The 19703-nt window shown below is 41.1% G+C and overlaps 1 protein-coding gene across 1 annotated transcript in view; it reads right to left on the bottom strand.

The window, feature by feature from the left end:
* Positions 1-18856, bottom strand: part of npdc1a (neural proliferation, differentiation and control, 1a) — a 31294-nt gene extending 12438 nt beyond the window's left edge. Inside the window, exon 1 of the mRNA XM_072662367.1 lies at positions 18579-18856. Coding sequence (XP_072518468.1) covers positions 18579-18678 — 100 coding nt within the window. The 5' untranslated portion in view covers positions 18679-18856. The remainder of the gene's footprint in view (positions 1-18578) is intronic.
* Positions 18857-19703: the final 847 nt, after the last annotated feature.

The following is a 19703-nucleotide window of genomic DNA, read 5'->3' as shown; positions in this document are numbered from 1 at the left end:
AAGAAATGGTTCACCAACAATTCACGTTTATTTAATTCCCCCCCCACCAACCCCAAGCAGTAACTGGTTAAGACCTGTCTGGTGTCCAAAAACTGCTTCTTTACTTTGGCACAGGAGATATGAGGCTACATTAAATTAAATATACGTCTTTAACCCAAAAAGATTCTGAATAATAAAAACATTCCTTACCGGTCAGCTACACTCGCTTTCTAAATCCAATGTAAAACTAAAGAAGAGGTCATGTTTTTGAAAACATGGCTTTTTCTTTCTAGCAGGGTTTCCAAAAATCTCTCCATCCATACAAGAATGCAAGAACCAAACAGACTAGTGTCCAAAACTGTGCCCTAGTCACTATACAGTGCACTACTTTGGGGTTCCGTCATTTTGTAGGGATTTCCAAAATCATAGTGCAGAACTGTCAGTGCACTGTAACAATCCCACAATGCATCACAATAAATAGTGTACTAGCTGAGCTGACAGCTCGGAAGGCCGATGTTCAGATTGCTTGTCAATGTCTTCTCAGTCTACCTTCTTCTATGGTATTCATGGCATTATTTTGTAGCCGACATAAAGTACCCATAATTCACTGCACTGTTTGGTTCACAAAGATTCACGCACAGTGAATCTTTCTTCTCTGAGAAAGGCTGATGTTCAGATTGAGCTCACTCGCATAATGAGGTGTCCGAAATCGTTCACTACCTTTTTGAATTGAGTTTCCTATAACAGTGATCTATACAGCGGATACATCTGGATTTTCACATGTGAATAGAGCACAGTTTCCGATACAGCTTGGGGCTTTTGTGGCTTTTTATCCAAATGTTACTCAGTACTAACAGTTCTAGTACTAGTGTAACTAGTGTAATGAAAGTAAACCCAGTCGATATCCATCAAACAACTACAACACGCAAGTTAATGGTTGAAACTGTCAGTATTTTCAAAAAGCTTCATTTTGCCAGTCCACATATAAAAAAACCTTGTTCTCAAAAACATCCACTCTGGAAAGCGTTTTCAAAAAAAATCTCCTTTCAGTTACACAAAACTCTAGGTTTGTGTGGGGCCTCAGGCACAAAACATGCTGGCTGATTAAACACATTTGTATTTAGGAGAAAATTGCTTACAAATGATAAAAAAGCAATTTATCTGATTTATTACTGCTTCATGAGAAACTGCAAAATTGAATACTGAATTCATTAAGCAGTGATTCATTAGACTGTGGGGCTTTATTAAACTGAAGAAGAGGGGGGGAGAAAAAAAACCTGCATGCACACACACACATACACACACACACTCCAGCTAATACCATTCAGTCATGTGCCATGGCCACATGCACTTTAGAGTGCAGATGCTGCAGAGCCAGATTTGGGGATTAAGCTCTTGTGGATCAAAAAAGTAAGGACGGTGGATGAGAGAGGTGAAAGTAGAGAGAGAGGGAGAGAAATAAGCCTAATCCCGACAGCAGCAGATCTAATGGCTATGCTGGGTTCTGCAGAGCGTGGTCAGTGTGATTTAATGTGGATAATCACTTACCTACCTTCTTCTATGACACTGATGCAACGTCACTGGGCAAACAACAACATGCTCAGATGCATCAGCTAGCAGACGCCCACCGTTGCACTGAAGTAATATGAGGACAGAGAGAGCCATCTTCCATACCCGGAGAGAGTAAGGCCAGTTGTGCTCTCTCAGGCTCTGGCTGCTAACAACAGGCAGGCATCCTGGGATTCGAACCAACAATTTTGTGTTGCCTTTATTGCATATTAAAATTAGTTGGAAAACCTAAAACATTTAACATTGCGACAGAAAAAATATAAGAAACTGAGAAAGGGGCAAATACCTTTTCACAGTACTGTTTGTGAATAATGTTATTTGAAAGACTGGCCCTAAACACTGTTACCTTTCATACAACACCATGCTCACACCATGCCTCTCCAGAGTATGGCATGAAAGCATTCGTGATGCTGCAATTTTTCATAATCAACTCCCTCAAAAAAGACAAGCTCAACTCATTAAGCCTCTTATGGGGGTTTAGTAAGGCAGTATTTCCTAATGTTAAATTTACTGGGGGGATGAAAACAGTCTGCCAAGCCAAAAATATCTAACCTCTCTTTAAGAAAAGCTGCATTTTTAGCACCTTCTGCTATATTTTAAAACATATATAAACAACTATATTTTTAAAAGGAAAACCTAAAACATACCATATGATTTTGCCCCCTATAAGAGGTCCTATGACTATGACTATGACCTATGACTAAGTTCAGTCCTTATCAAGGTGTAATTCTGAGAGAATGGGGATTTCACATCATTCTAGTGAATCACATTACTAAAGACCTGAACTCTGAACATGCTTGAATGAGTGCAAACAACCACCCATCATGCCTGTCTCCATAAATAACCCAAAATGCTCAACCAAGACATTCAGGCTGAAAATAGAGCCATTAAGAGCAGTGCATATGTGACTGAAAGGTCATCTCAATAGTGTGGTTTTGCTTGAAGGTCAAATGTAACCCGAAGCACAAGGCGGCCTAGTAGTAATGATGGGACAATCAGTGAAAAATGCCAATAATGGCAATCCCACAGCAAGACCAGACAAAGTATATGTGCCTCTGAAAACTACTTCAGATCGTACTCAAACATCGCTGAGCAGACGGACACTAAACGTCTGAGTTAACCAAGTTTGCAGTGGCTTGACATTAGGACTGAATTAGATTTAGTAAGAAAATTGAATTCAGTCTTAATTTAATTCAGTTCTAAGTGACACATTTGACAAAGATGGGATCATTTAACATGTCTGAATGGGATCAAATGACTTTTACCCCACGTTGAAAAGCATGTTTTTATTTTTGAGTAGATATTTATGAGCAGTCATGTCAAACATTTCAGCCACCGCAAAACCTATTAATGCTCAAACTGTAGAACCTGTAAGAGGTTTAGCTGTCAAGCTTCATTGGATTATTTATTAGATTAAAGAATGCTACTAGAAATAAGTTTGTTCCCAAATAGGGTGGCAGGGGTATACTAGTTTTAGATACCACATGGTATGAAAATTGATGGTCATCATACCGTGTGCATGTGCTTAATACTAGTTTTGGGAGAAAACAATGCAAAAGAGACTGCTCCTAATTTCAAATTACTGTTTAGAGTTTTTAAAAAGACAATCAAGTAATGGAGAAAATAATCAGCAGATTAATAATCTATAATGAAAATCATTAGCTAGATATAAAATAATCCAAAACATCATGTTCAGCTTTATTTTTTGTTTGTTTATTTTATTAGCAAATGGGAGACATTTGTAAAGCATTATATATATATATAATTATGCTTTACAAATATTTCCATTATCCAAAATTTGTAAAGCATAATTAATAAATAAATTAATAATTAATTGCCCCAAGCCCCAAGCTTCTGCTAAGTACATCTTATTGTTCTCTAGTTCTCGACAAAACAAGTGTACGCTGAGTATTTTGAGTGGGCTTGCCTCTCATTAATTCTTTTTTAACTTCTAGGAGTGTGTCTCAACATCAATTCTGATCTGATCATTTGTAACTGTCCTACTTTTATGAAGAAACTGATTCTGTTCAGTTCTGCCTCAAAAGCTACAAACCAACAGACTGGTTTTAGAACCAGGCCAGGAACTGTGACTAATTGAGAGTAAATGAGCACTTGTGAGAGATACACCCCGCTGAGCCGCCTACCTCCAGCCGCACAAGCCATGTGTGGTCCTTTATTAATGTGAAGGTGACACACAAATGGCCGCATAACCAGCTCAAAGCCCAAACTGTGCACTATAATCCACAGGAACTGTTCCAACGGCCTTCAGATTTATTTTAACTGCTGCTGTAACTGACCTTCAGAAAGCTTCGGCCATCATCAATTACTCACAGGACTACTTCCCACACATACACTGCACAACCCCATCTGCTCTCTTTAGCATCTCATTCTGTGCCTTTGTTACACCATCAGCCATGCAGGTACAGTAGGGCCTGTGTCTGGCAGCACTGTCCTCTTTGATCATTCAGATCACAGTACCCCCTGCTTATCAAAAGGAACAAAGAGATAATTCTGATCAAAGACAACCATGGTGGACACTTCATGTTTAGATGTTTGACCTCTGTCTAGACAATCACTAGATAATTATGATAAATTGTCATTGTCATTATGATAAATTGTCATATACCTGTCTGTACATTAGAGATGTCCCAATCCGATCCAGGGGATCGGGATAGGGGCTGATCCAGGCACATTTGAATGAATCGGGTATCGTCTATTTTAATCACAATCCAGTTCCCGAGTCTTTGTTTTAACCATAAAGCTCCATCTGGTTTCCTTAAGGTGCCATTAACAGACATTATTGCCCAACCGTCAGCAGAAGGCGGACATTCTCAGAAGGTAAATAAAGGAATTGAGTCAGTAAAATGCTCCGGCGGGAGAACTGCATACCTTTCTTTATTCATATTACAAAAGCACTGAAGAGACCCATCAGAACCCAAGTTGAGGCTACCGCTAATGCTAATACACACACACACAGACACACACAGACACACACTATAGAAGCCCCAATCACAGCACATTCACCCACTATAAACCAGTTATTTCACACCAGTAGAACAACAACCGATATCAGTCCAGAGTGTTTAACACACACACACACACACACACACACACACACACACACACACACACACACACATACACACACACACACACATATACACACACACACACACACACACACACACACACACACACACACACACACACACACACATACAAAACTCTGATTGTTGTACTTATCACTCTACACAACGTCCTGTCTTGTAATTGGGAATGTTTTAGTGGTTTGCACACTACAGTTGACCAGCAAAACAGGGTCACAAATTACAAGATATTTCACCAGGAGGAATTTGTAAAGAGTATGTCTGTTCTCTAAAACACGATCCATCATAAAAATACACGCAAGAACTCATTAGCAGTAGCAAGTTGCTGCACTTTAGCGGATTTACAGTTGCCAGCAGGTGCAGATATTAAACACGCTAGATATTTCTCTGGGGCTTACGAAGTGATCGGTGATCACTTGGAGAGCAGTGGCCAAAATCGAGCTGTGTGAACCTGTCATTACTGGAAGTAGCAGTTCTCTAGCAGTTTATACTGAGCATGTAAAACTGCCACCTACATTTTTCCCAGGTCTTTAGCGATCTTAAAAAAAAAGTCTGCAAAGTAAATGTGTCGTTCATTTTAAGACATTTATTCAAAACTTATATTTATTTAATTTGGATTCATTATAACGTTCAACCTCATGATGAAAACATGACCCAAACTGAAATGGCAAACAGCAATCCAACCTGTGAAAGGAAATCGTTAAAACCACTACGACAGTGAAAAATGGTCTAGACTTTGGAACAAGCATGCCTACTGGGTCACAGATGGGAAGACTTTTTGGATACTCAGTATGAAATAACCAGCCCTAATTCCAAGGGCATGTTTACACCTGCCATAACATGCACAAGAAAAGAAATGAAAACAAAGACCCATTAAGAAGGGTACCCAGTGATCCAGGGGACTAGGATAACATAGACTTCCAATAGTGTATCTTCCAATAGACTATCCAAATAGTGTCTGGAACTACTTTGACCAGATTGGTACAGATTCAGACCAGAACAAGTACATAATTTCTATTGTACTTCCTGTAAACATGGGTTTCTCGTCAAAAATGATGGATTAACAGTTTAAAGGAATGGTGGAGGTTCTATTAGGCAGTGGAACAATAGATGGTTCTCACAGTCCTGTAACGGCTCTGTCAGAAAATGAAATCCGATCACAGGAAATGCACTGGACGAGATCAGTCTTTGACCACTTCTGAATGTGGTTTGAGTGATCCGATCAAAATCTGATCACAATGCATTTGGGGGTTTTCGGGCATTTCTGTTTACACCTGGCATTAACATGCGTTTTTTGGTGATCGGATCACATTCAGCCTTAAGCCTATTCAAGGTTCCCACCACTGGTCAGAGAAACCAAATGTCCAGGTTTGCAACATGCTGGATGCTAAATGATCAAACCCCTCAAAATGCCTTAAGAAATCTGTGCGTTGCCACCTCATTACGGAAACAGACTGTGTTCACATATTTCAGATTATTCACTCTGCACAGAGAGCGCGCAATTACATAACACATAGATAAACAAATCATAAATTAGAAGAAGTGCAAAATGAATACTAGAACCATCTGCTCACGGCTCAGTAACCATTAACCGAGTGTGACGCAAGCCAACAGCTGCATCATTACAGCACACAGGACCAAAACCGTGGCAAACAAGGAACCTTTACTTTCTATTTAGTGGTAAGAAGTACAAACTACAGTCTGCTGGTACAGTGTTGATAGACTCCATATGCAGGAAATTGAGGGCAGGAGGGTGACTCTGTCCCATTGTGAAAGCTTCCTGTCTTTCCTTCCATACAGGAAGCTAATCAGCCCCTCTAAACAAGGTGCCTGCTCACATTACAGTTTCTTGCCTCATTTGTGACAACAACAAGTACACCAATGCTCCTAATAATTCTGAACACAGAGATCTGACAGTCTTCATTCATAAGCAGGAGATAATACAGTGAGTTAGAAGGCAAGTCTGTGACCTTGTACCTACATTTACTGGCCAGTTTATCAGAAACACTTGGTAGGTTTATAGTTGCTGACTGTAGCTTCTCCTCTGAAGCACAATTCATCAGCCCACTTCTATAGAAACAGGTGGGCTACGGATAGCAATCGTAAACCTACAAAGTGCATCCATACCATGAAGGCCTCCCAGTGTAATACAAGCTTCTAAATGAAGTATTCTGAAGGTATGGGTGAAAAAATACTGAACTGACTGATCCATTAACATCAAGTAAAACAACAGGCCACAAAATGTGCCTGAGAAAGATCTGCATGAAAAAGCTAATCTAGAGAGAGACCTCCACAGATGCATATCTGTGGAAAAATGAGACTGTTGAAAGTGTTGAAACCCGTCCCAGAATTTCCATTTGTTCGTCTCTCACGTTCACTACTCATTAACCTGCTGAGAAAGAACTCAGAGCAGCCAGCTGGCTGGAATATTCAAGTTCAGCTACAGAAACTGAGCTTCTGGAGATTGTAAAGGAATGGTTCACTAAAGACAAGCCTCAGAGACAAGCCCCGTCTGTCTTCTTTAGGATTAAAGAGAGCTGTGGGGCTGGCGCCTGGGTCACTACAAATCGTTTTGTGGGAGATAAACACGATATGTCTAAGTTTGTGGACACCCCTTCTAATAAATGTACCCACTGCTGACACAGATGTGCAAATGCAGCTTGTCTAGTCCCTGTAGAGAAGTACAGCAAATAGAATAGGACTCTCTGGAGCAGATAAACATGAACCTTTTGGCACCATGATTGAACGGGTATAAGGCTCCCCAGCGTTGAGCTGTGAAGCAGTGGAACTGTGTTCTCTGGAATGATGAAGCTCCATCCAGTACATTTGGGATGAGTTGGGGAGTTGGGGATAAGGTGGAGAGGTGATCATCAATCATCCTCACGAACGCTCTTGTTGCTGAATGTAATCAAATTCTCACAGTAATGCTCCAAAACGTAGTAGAATGCCTTCCCTGGACAGTAGAGACAGTTACTCCAACAAAAGCAGGATAAGTCATTTTTAATACCATTCATTTCAGAAGAAACAACAAATGAGCAGGTGTCCCAATACTTTTGTTCAAATAGTGTACGTTTACTGTATAAGACAATATGACAATTCATTTTAATCCTCATATGAAGATGTGGAGGATCACTTTTACAATACAGATATTAAACACTACATTAGGATGCCTTTCTGTTTCTGTATTGATAGGCTAGTGGTAGAGGACTTCTGACAAGGAAATCCGCGATCCGTGATCCGTTAACACACAACTGTGGAATGTGAAAAAAATACAAGGAAGTTAATGTGGGAAAAAGCTCTAATGGCATATAATCATTTAGGTCACTGCTTTTATGTACTAATGGCAGGGCTCTATAAGCAGAGTAGCTCTCTCTAAACAAAGGGAACCGGTTTCTAGTCACCTGGACCACTGAGTACACGTCTTTATGTGTCTTTGTTTTCATTTCTTTTCTTGCGCTTCCTCGTCCTCTGCTTTTCCCAGTGTAGGCCCTGTATTTTATTTTCTCCCAATGTGGTACTGTCAATTAACCCACTCGTTTGTAGTCCCCCCCTAGCACCAGCAATGCTCCTGACACTTGGCAGATAAAAATCAATTCAAACACATCTCTTTTTTCAAACTGCCACCAATGCGTGACTGCCAGGTAGCCCATCTCCATCACACCAGCTAACAGGCGCATGTGCTGGCCAACATCGCTTTAAGAGTGACGAGGGGGGAAGAGCACCATCTACCCACCCCACAATTGAGAGAGAACAACTGGCCACTGACAGCAAAGCGACATCTATTGGGATTCAAACTTGCGACCCCGGGCCACTAGGGAACAACATCTTAAAAATATAGAGGCTACAACAAATATCCTAAAAGCATTGTCTTCTTAAAGCAACACAACTCTAGTACATGAACATTTACTGAGCAAAATGCACATACTCTGACCTTTTTTCTAAAAGTGTTTTCTCCCTCATCACTGATCTGATCTGTTGCATATAAGTGACTACAGATAAGTTATCTGTTGATAATGCATTTATAATGGAAATTTCATTACCACGAACAATCAGCTTCAGCACCTTCTCAAAGCTTTCCTGCTGGAATTGATTCTTTTTTGAGAAATTGTGTTTTGAGTTCATGTTTTTTTCTGTTCTATTCCAAATAAATTCAGGAGAATTACTAGTTGATTCTAAGTACAGGGAATTCAGAGTAACAGAAAACACTGGATGCTACAGAGAAAGCAGATAGACTTTAGGTTAAAAAACACTGGAGTATTTGTCTAATGCAGGATGTTTAACTCATTAAACCCTGTACATTCACCCACATTTCAGTTCTTTGCCCCCTTACAACCACAGTTCTCTCTAAATTTACATAAGTTACATAGACCCTATGATAGAACCCTGTGGGACTCCACAAGGTATTGTTGATAATGAATTTACAATAGACCTAGGGTTAAAAAGATTCTAAATCATTTGGAACAACTGAATCAGGAATCAATAATCTAAGTTCAAAACATCTGCATACCCCACCCCACTCCTCAGACGGCTAAGGAGGTTTGGTATGGCTCAGGACGTTCTACACCTGCACTGTGGAGAGTATTCTGACAGGCTGCATCATCACCTAGTACTGGACTGTACTGCTCTGCAGAGGGTCATCAGATTCAGCTTCCAACCTTCTGAAATTAATACACCAGCCGCTATCCAGGTGAATTATTATTATTATTGACTCCACCCACCCAATCCACTGCCTGTTCTCACAGCTGCCCAGCGGCAGGAGGTACAGAAACACAAAGACCAGAACTAGCTGGTTCAGAGACAGCATCTACCCCCAAGCAATTAGGCTGCTGAATGGCTAGTAGCACTGTACAGTACTGTAGCAGTCCAGTCCCGGTCACATCACACCACGACCCCATACAAACACACTCTGCATACTGTAGAAAACACTGTAAACATAGTGGCAGTTCTTAAACACTGAGCAACTGAGTGCTTCATTACAAAGTGCCTGTATAAAGGATGCAGTGCACTAAATCTTCAACAAATTTACTCGTGTACTGTGTAACGCTGTAGAGCTCCAGAGCAACCGTTTAGTTTTAAGCAAAGTGGCTGATACAGGGCAGGCTAGTTGTAAGGACATTTGAATATTTAAATTAGACAGCAGTAAAATGAGACGACGATCACCCATAGACTCTCGGTTAACAAACATAGGACGGCCAGGACAGCTGTACTTATAAAGCCCCCTGCCCCAAAAAAACCTTCAACGATACAGTCACTATCAAAATCTAAATAATTCTAAAATTTTCCACATTCATTAATTAATTATTCTTTTTTTTCAATTATTGAATATGAATTAAAAAACAGCCAAACAAACAAAAAAACAAAATAACAAAATGAAAATATGCACGTAAAGTAAGAACAAATGGGTTCTATGGTGGAGGTTCTATGATGGAGCACCACTCAATACTTCTTCACTCTAGAAGAGCAAGCAGCTCAAATTCATTACCAAATACAACAATGGCGTCGCTTCATTAGCGAGACACACACACACACTAGACCAGTGGATATGAAAACGCATTAACCCCCCTTCAATGACGACAATCTAGCAGAACACACAATGCCTTGCTTCTCAGAGATGATCCCATCTGGCAATCAGGCCTGTCTCACAGGTGTTCAGGATGAAAGAACTGTATGGAATAACCCTATAAAGTAAAGTACTCCTTTTTGCATCACTGTTTACAAAACCGTGTACGCAGGGACTTGTGTGTGGTTAGCAGAGTGTGTACTCAGTGAGGCTGTAACAAGGGTGGATGTTTGCTGGACTTTCCTGAATGTTTCAGCATGTTTGGGATGGATTTCAGTGCTCATGTTGGAGTGCGTGTTCATAAAGATTAACCATACTTCAAAAAGAATGGAGGTGGAGCAAGGCTGGCCAGAGGAGCAAGACGCATCTGCTGTCGTCTCACACTGCAGGCTTCATCTGTGGGACGTGGCAGTTGAACAGAGCCGTCCGGCAGAGATAAGCCAGAGCTGAACAGCTGTGCTTTAAACACGGCCCATCCAAGCAGCACTAGTTCATAAGGGTGAGAGATACGAGACCAGTTGCTTTGAACTAAACATGTGAATCAGTGAAGCACTGCCTCACTGCCACATGTGGTGTCCAAAACCACATACAGTATTTGGACAAAAGTATTGGGACACCTACACATTACACCTACAAGAGCTTTTATGACATACAGCTCTAAATCCATAGACATTAATTTAAAGTTGGGCCTCCTTTGCTCTAAGCTCTAATCGCAGGTTTGGAGCTCTGCAGTTACTGCGTCAGCAGAGAGCTGGTGTATTTTACACACTGTATGCCTCAGCACTCAGCAACCTCGCTCTGTAACCTTACGTGGTCTGATACTTTGTGGCTGAGTAGCTGTGGTCCACTTTTTAACAATACCACTCACAACTGACTTATTTTTGCAACACTGACATCCTATAACAGTACCACGCTATTACAGAACCACCTGAAATTCTGTTGAGTTGACATGCATTTCACTTACCCCTTTTGTAAGGGTACTCACAGTACTAGCTCTGAAAAAATGTCTGTCAATCTGTCAAATGCAGTTCACTCAAGTAAAAGAGAATATTTGCTAGCCCAACTAAGAAAGCATTTGGGCTGGAGTCCGGTGTGGCTTTGTGGTCAGAGTGTGAAGGCGAAGCCCTACCGTGGAACAAGCTACGTATAGTATTTACTATGATGAGAAATGGAGAGAGATTGATTATTAGTGTTTCCCACTTTTCAAAGAGGTGGAAAGGGGAGAATATATATGAAGCATGGGGAATTTGGAGGTGGAGTTTAGGGCGTAGTCCTCCAAAAATATCCCAAAACATATCTCTACATAAATCAAATGAATTAAGTCTGTAAGCCTGGGCGATTTGCCTGTACCGGTGCACAGTGACATCCTGACATTAATGTTTAACCTCTTTTTCCATTTTTTTTTGTCCAAAAAAAAAAAAAAAAAAGCCACTTAGTCTTGGTATCCAGGTCCTGGCAGGGTGTGTCGCTTACTGAGTGATTCACTGTTTTGAAAGAATTTAAAATCTATAAAAAAAAATAATAAAAATCAGTCAACTTTCCGTTGTGTAAATGTGGTTTCAGCCTGGTTAATGTTTACAATACTGAAGGTTCCCTTTGTAACTTTAAGATGAAAACAACTACCCAACCACTCCAGTTAAAAGTGTCAGGTTTTTATAGCATTGTTTTAGATAAAGATATAGAGGCAGAGTTTTAAAAAAATAACTTTATTAATGCTAACTTAAATATCAGGGCGCTGTGACAACACAATCATTTAAAAACACCAAGATGTTGAGTCTGGTCAATATCAGCCAGCAAGAGTGTAATGTTACACAGAAGTCACAGTTCAGTTCACACCATGGTTTGGACATCATAGATCAGAAGCAGTTTGGTGCAGCAAAACTAACACCCCCCCCCCCCCCCCCCCCAATATAATAATTATAGTAATAATGCATTTATTTTGAACACACAGACATGCAAATTACAGTCTGTTCCACCTAGTGTCAAACGGCCCCCCTGAGTTACTTGGAACAACCTGTAGAGTATTATTAAGCAGTAGAAAGTAACACATTGAACTACATTTAAGCCCAATCCTTCCAAAGAAAAGAGGAAAACGTCTTTGCTATTTGCTATCAGCCTCTAGCTCCTGTGCGTCACTCGCACTCGCCATAGTCAGACGCCAATCAGCTCAACCTAAGCATAGCATGGTACTTTGCTAATTTGAATTACGGTGCTCCATCCAACTTTTTAGGAGGAGTAAGAGACTTGGGGATGAGGTGGGGTGGTGATCAAACATCCTGTCCTCACTAATGCTACTGTTGCCATTTGCAATCAAATCCCCACAGCAACGCCTCAAAAAAAAACTAATAGAAAGTTTTTTTTCCCTTCTTCTTTCAACAGTAGAGACAGTTACTCCAACAAAAGCAGGATAAACGATTTTTAATATCCTTGATTTCACAATACATGACATACAGTGTATGGACAAAAGTATTGAGACATCTGCTCAGTCTACTCAGATACTCAGTATAAAACCAGAGCATGACATCATTTCAATCACAACAGAGACTAATAACATTACATATAACACCCAGAGCAGTGAAGTGCAACCAGAGCTCTGTGTGCCGACTGTCAGATCTCCCATTCTCCTGAGAACAGCTGGGATGAGCTGAAAACAGTTGCCACAGCAACACAGCCACCGTTTCCCAGATTGCATCCCCTGGTGAACAATGCAACAATGCAACAGCGGTACTGCTCTGCAGCATAGTCTCCAACAGATCTGCACATGAACAATAGTCCTGCTAATATAAGTGTATTAGCTGGGTGACTGTAGAGGAAAGGCATTCACCACGACTGCACCCTGACTGCCAACCTCTCCTTCCTGTAAAATCACAGGTCAACCTCCGGTCAACATACTGTTGAGGTACATCGAGTTCTATGTTTATGCATTACTGCTAAGATGTTCCTCTTTTATTCATTACATCCACTAACACACACACAAACACAGGCTACGACCGCCAGGGCGCTGAAATCCGAGCCCTCAGCGAGTCACGACAGAGGGGATTAACTGAGCTTCCAAATCAAAACTAAACAAAGTGGTGGGACAAACCACGGGATTTACCTTAAAGCTCTAAACCACTGGAACGGTCACTGCAGACAGACAGGCTGCGACCACACCTGGGTGGTGCCAGAAGGGGTGGGAGGTTCACTCGGTGTAAGAGAGTGTGAGTGAGTGGGGAATCACTAACAATCAGTCTCTGTCAGTTTCTCATCATAGTAGATACCAGGACAGACAGCCCAACACCCCAGAGATATGAAATATAAGTAATAAAATAATTTTTATGAAGTCACTAAAAATACAGTACATTTAACACGTACACAACTATTTACATCAGTCCACACCACCTCTGGGCTGCAGCATGAAAGGTGCTACAAATGGTTCTTTAAGTGATGCCACGAAAGAGCCATTGATTGGTTCATTAAGAACTATTTTTGAAGAATGTTTAACGAAGTCCATGCAAAGGTTCTGTACCAGTTTAAAAGGTTCCTCCCACTCTTTTCCAAAATCGTTTTTTTTATGGAGCCAATTGGTTTTTCTATAGCATCATTCAAAGAAGCCTTTGTAGCACCTTTATTTTTAGTATAAGAGTATTAGAGTGTAGGCTCTAATACTCTTATAACGCGAATTAGAGGTAGGCAAGATGCTAAAAATAATAGATAACATAATATAGATCATTTTTATTTATATAATAAATAATATTTTTTTATGATATGCAAAATGCATCACAATATTCATGCATTCTTGCAGTCATGCAGACAAAATACATCAAGTAGCAGCAGATTCTTACAACTGCTCCTCAAATACTCTCCCACACAAGTGCAGTGAGTACAGTGATTTTCTTTTTCTTCAAAATCTGCCGCACTTCTTATTAAACAGGGCTAATTACAGTCTCTGTAATGAAACGTGCAGGTGGTCAGTGTTCTTTAAGCACTGGCGATATCCACGATACACTCAAACTAACTAAACTTTTACAGTACAATAAAGTATTAAGGCATTTTGCCCACCCCTTTAAGCTTATTTAAATAAAACCTTTAGTTTTGTGAGTTACCTGTAAAAGAAACTGTATTATAACTTTGATTTAGGCTATTTTAAAGGTCACTGTGTGGGATTAGCACACAGCTTAAAGAAGCAGTTGTTTTAAGCACTGAAGTACTCAGAGTGGAAAAGGACAGTGTGAGCTCAGCTAGTCCTCAGGACACTTATAGGCCTGGCTGAGCTGTCTGAAAGCAGGTAAGAGTGATTATCCAGAACCTAATCACCACCTGTATGATTACTGTAGCTGTGCTTTACTTCATACTACAGATGGCACTGTAGATGATGTTTACTTCAGCTGTCAGTGGTACTAATGTTATGGCTGATCAGTGTCTTCACACACTTAACTCAAAGAATAGCTTTGTTACGAGGAATGTAATCTCAGACTTACTTAGACTTGCTTATGTGGCTTCTCACACAGTATGAAACATAGATAAAAGTCTTTGGTCCATTTTTAGTTGACAGTCACACAGTTTTAGAAACCACATAAGCAAGTTTACTGGAGAATACATGGTGCGCTGCTAAAGTTCTGGTACTAAAGTTCCTCTGCCGACCTCAAGCAAATCAACAGCAAGTCCAAAACACACCAGAGCTGTTGCAACAGGGCATCGCCATCTGTCACACTACCCTTGGAAATAAGTTCTACAGCTCTACAGTAAAAAAAATAAACATAGCCGTTTTATCATCATGTCAGTTTTACTGTACATATAAGTGGTCAAACTGAAGGACTGGCTTGATTGCCGCCACCCACCTCCTTTTTCATGCCTTTGTTCTCTGTTTGATTAGCATGAAAACAATCACACTAACAGGCTTATGCAATGCCCAAGCAACCTCCATGTCTGCCCTACCTCGCTGAGTGGCCTCCTTCTGTCTACGGTGCATATTTTGAGCACTGCTAAAGATTCTGTGTTTCTGCCCTAAATGATAAGGGACCTCATGTTATTACGCCCGAGCCACTACTCTTATAGGAGTCTAGTTGACCAAAGTCAGGAGACATACAGATGTACAGAGGCAGGAGAGAGACTGTGCGACTGTACAGCCGCTGAATTATCATTAGCAGCTGGGACTGAGCGAGAGTATATCAGTGTGTGTGTGTGTGTGTGTGTGTGTGTGTGTGTGTGTGTGTGTGTGTGTGTGTGTGTGTGTGTGTGTGTGTGTGTGTGTGTGTGAGAGAGAGAAATACAGAACAGCTTAGGATTATCTCTACCCACACCCATCTCTCGAGCTATCTCACAGATCATGTTTTAGTGGGTAGTATAGTGCAGTGGATCAGAGGACAACACCATGGCAGCCAACTTCGCAACGTTGCCGGGCAGTTATTTCCAGTCACACCAGACCAGGCTTCCATCTCTATGAATGAGGAAAGACCAAAACACTGGAAACTGAAGAAAAGATTACTGTTTCTACACCATATTTTAAACCACTGATAAAATCATGAATAGTTTGTAGCTCAATAATGCACAAAACATGACTTTTCAGCTTGTCCTGGCTACTGCGCTTGCACTGATCTCCACATCGAGGGGGACTTTCCCCACTAGCAAGACAATATTGTCAACCCTCCACCGATTGCAGCGTAACCAGCAAGCTGATTGGCTCTTTTTGTAAAAGGGCAAAACTTTCTCTGTAAACAGTCACCGTGTTGAACGTCACTTGAACTCCCATTCGTATTGTAACTAGTCAATTTCTCCTCATTAATACTGTCTCGGAGAGGCAAATGTGATTTACACTCCCCAACTGTAGAGGAAACCTCATAAAATCTCACACAATGCTGCTTTAACCTTCCTGTTACACTGCAGGTCAAACTGACCCGTTTCAAAGTTCAGAAATTCAGGAAAAATATGTGTCATTATTTTTGGAGCATGAAACCTTTTCTCCGGGGCTTAATTAGTGCATAGAACAGTTAAAATGACACCCCCACCCAATGTTTCTATTGCAAACACATGTGTGGGTCATATAGAATATTTAATAGTCTTGATCTTGATGGCAATGGTCAAAAGCCGATCTGCACAAAGAGCTCTTCGAGCTTCAAGTACGGCTCGGCTCGACCCGCCATCCCTCAAAATCCACAGAAGACAAGCGTCCAGCCTTTTTTCTGTCCTGCACCAAAGTGGTGGAACGAACTTCCCCTGGGTGTCCGAACGGCAGAGTCGCTCGCTGTCTTCAAACACAGACTGAAGACCCTCCTCTTCCGAGAATACTTGGGCGAATAGTAGAGTGGTCTCCTTACTGACTTGTGTTTTTAGCCTTTTTATACTAGCTGAGGTTTTTCTTGAATAAATAGCAAAGCACTTTTGTAAGTCACTCTGGATAAAAGCGTCTGCTAAATGCCTTAAATGTAAATGTAAATGTAATAGAGGCAAGGTCAAAATAATAAAATAATTAAAAAATCAGACCAAACTAATTGAGACTAAAAAGTAATGAATTATTATAAGTAACCAACTCATTAGTAGTCTCCTCATCATGTGTAAAGCTCCAGACACTGGGAGGATGAGGACTGACGAAGCCTCCTTCAACGTGCAACTAGCCACCGGCATTTCAAACCAATGCAACATCACCAGGCAACCAACATGCTCAGAGAAAAAATGCCGGGTACCCAGCTCTAATGCATCGGCTAGCAGGCGCCTGTGTCGGCCAGCATCACACTAAGGGGATGTGAGGAGAGAAAATGTATCACAATACAATAAAACATCGGCATATTGCTCACCCCTACTCAGAGCACAGCATACGTAAACCATGTTTACTTCAAAATCCAAACTCAGATTACACTAAATATTAAATACATTCATATTAATGAAGGTAAAGAATGTTTATGGAGAAAAACTGTTGGATGTACTGTTGGAAGGCTAAATCTGACCCAGGAACATTACTGCTGTTCCTCACAGCTGAACCAAATGTAGTAGTCAGCCAAACGTAATGGCTGAGCTATTGGCAAAATGTTGGCACCCCACATTTAACACCTTAGCAACCAACCCTATACCACAGCAACACCTGAGCAACCACCTAACAACAACTTAGCAATCAGCAAACAGCTCTACCATACCAACAACCTGGAACACCATAGCAGCCAGTGAGAACCCCTTCAGCTGTGTACCCATCCCACGTTTCCTGCAGGACATGCGCTTGTCTATTTTCTAATCTGTGAGATTAAGATCAATATGATAAATGTGGAAATAATGTTTATCCCCCTCCCTACATTTCTTACTGTGACACGTAGAGACGGCTGATGTAGTGCATTGGGTAACAACTCCACCTATCCCACGGCAGACTGGGGTTTGACTGCCAGGCAAGCACTCCACACTACACCAATAAGAGTCCCCGAGCAGGACTCCTTACTCTGCTCTCCAACCTGTAACATAACCCTGAATAATGAAGAAATGCTGTAAACGTACTACATTACAGCATAAACTACTCCAGGATTTTAGGCACTTATTAAAATATGCACATGTTCTACAATCACATGATTACAAGCGTCTCTCATTACTTATTCCTTTTCCTTACTTTCAATAACTGACCTGGAATTTCCAGACCAACACGGCCTCTCCACCAAATATTTATGGATGTAACTTGGAGCCGTTTTGCAAGAACAGACCCTGCACTCCTGGGCAAGGCTGTACATTAGAAGGTTGATACATTGGTGTGAGGATTTGATTGTATTTAGCCACAAGAGCGTTAAAGCAGTCAGGTACTGATATGGAATGATTAGTTCTGGATCACAATCACCACTCTAGCTCATCCCAAAGGTTCTGGATGGACAATTTTCAATGGAGCTGATAGGAGCTTACAGTGTTTACAGTACCATTGAACACGTGTCAGTAATGACTGCACCTTAAAGTGTTGGACATGTACCTGTTCATGTTGCCCCACCTACCTCAGCCCTGTCGCTCACCTGTGGTGCTGGAACTCACCTGCTTCAGCTCAAGGACTTCAGCTAATGACTGAAGTCAAGTGCAGTGGAAACATGAAACTGGTGAGAGGAGGGGAACACTCCCCCAATCCAAAATCCTGAGCTGGAACTTGGTTCATCTAATACCTCTGAAGCCTCCTGTTACTTTGCACAAGTAGATTTCTATATTTAAAGTGAGTGAAAATAACTGTCTAACATCAACATCAAGCTTCAGGAATCTCCACAATTATCCACAATTATCCCCATCAGCCCATTCCCCACTTTTCTCTCCGGTTCAGACACACTTACAACACAAAGCAGCTTTAACTACCGTAAAAAGTGCCGTTTCTCCCTCAGACACTCTGTCACTCCCACAAAGGGGAGCAGACTCAGGACAGGTCCGGCTCTTACCTGGAGCACTGGCACTAACAGCAGCGAGGGACAGGCAGAGGAGCAGTCCGGGGAGGCTCAAGGCCCCGGGCAGCCCTCCGCCTCGGCGGGGAAGAAGCATCCTCGAGTCACGCGAAGAGAGCCAAAGACAGTCGTTCGTTCATTCCCCCATCTCCTCCCAGCCACACGGACAGGGAACACTGTCCCTAAAACCACGGCAAGCGTCCGTCAACAGGTCCGGTCTCTGTGTACCAGTCGCTCGTAAGCCGCCGTGGCCGCTCTAAAGATAGCAGCTCGCGAGGAGATTAAAGTTAGCGATGATCCAGTTCGTGAGTGAATCGCGAATCGTTCTCGTGATCCGAATCTTTTTTATTATATCAGTCGAACCGATTCAGATCGATTGTTTTTGCAGCGTCTACTGTAGATCAGGAGTAACCAAACTTGTAGTCTGTTTTTTAAATATATATTTAATAACAATACACTCGATTTTGTAAAAGTAAAAAAATGATTATACACACCATTAAAATATATAAATCGGTACATTACATTATATTCACCATACAGATCAATAAATAAAGAAGTATTTATATATCTATAATGAAAATAAAATAATTAGGTGTAAATGACATACATTATACACCCCATTAATGAGATGTCATTATGTCATTTACACTATAATTCTTATTAATATTCTTAAATCTTATTGTATGTTGTTTATATCTCTGTATATACGTAAGGCTTTTATTTTTATTTTGTGTTACTGCAATTGGTATCTATCTATCTATCTATCTATCTATATTTCGCTCCATCTATAATTTGCCTCTGTTAGTAAATAGAGAATATGAGACTCACACACTGAACGCTATTATTGTGGATCTAAACGAAAATGAATTGTTTAGTGAGTCAGATGTTCGATTTACTGAAAAAGAATCGGTAAACTGATTCATCACTCTTCAACTCAACAGAATCGGTTCTGTTAACTGAATTGAACTCACTATCACGAGCGGCATCGCAGGTCTCCGGGAAAGGGTGCGGGGCGTGCCAAAAGCTCAGGTAGGCGTGTCCTCCTCAGGTATGGGAAAAGGATGCTGTGCACAGGTGCACTCTGGGAATATGAGTAGGCTGTGTGAACTGCTGAGCGAGCAC

Source organism: Salminus brasiliensis, chromosome 18, assembly GCF_030463535.1.
Source record: "Salminus brasiliensis chromosome 18, fSalBra1.hap2, whole genome shotgun sequence".
Taxonomy (NCBI): Eukaryota; Metazoa; Chordata; class Actinopteri; order Characiformes; family Bryconidae; genus Salminus; species Salminus brasiliensis.
The sequence above is the reverse complement of the archived record's forward strand: the minus strand, read 5'-3'. Positions and strand labels throughout refer to the sequence as shown.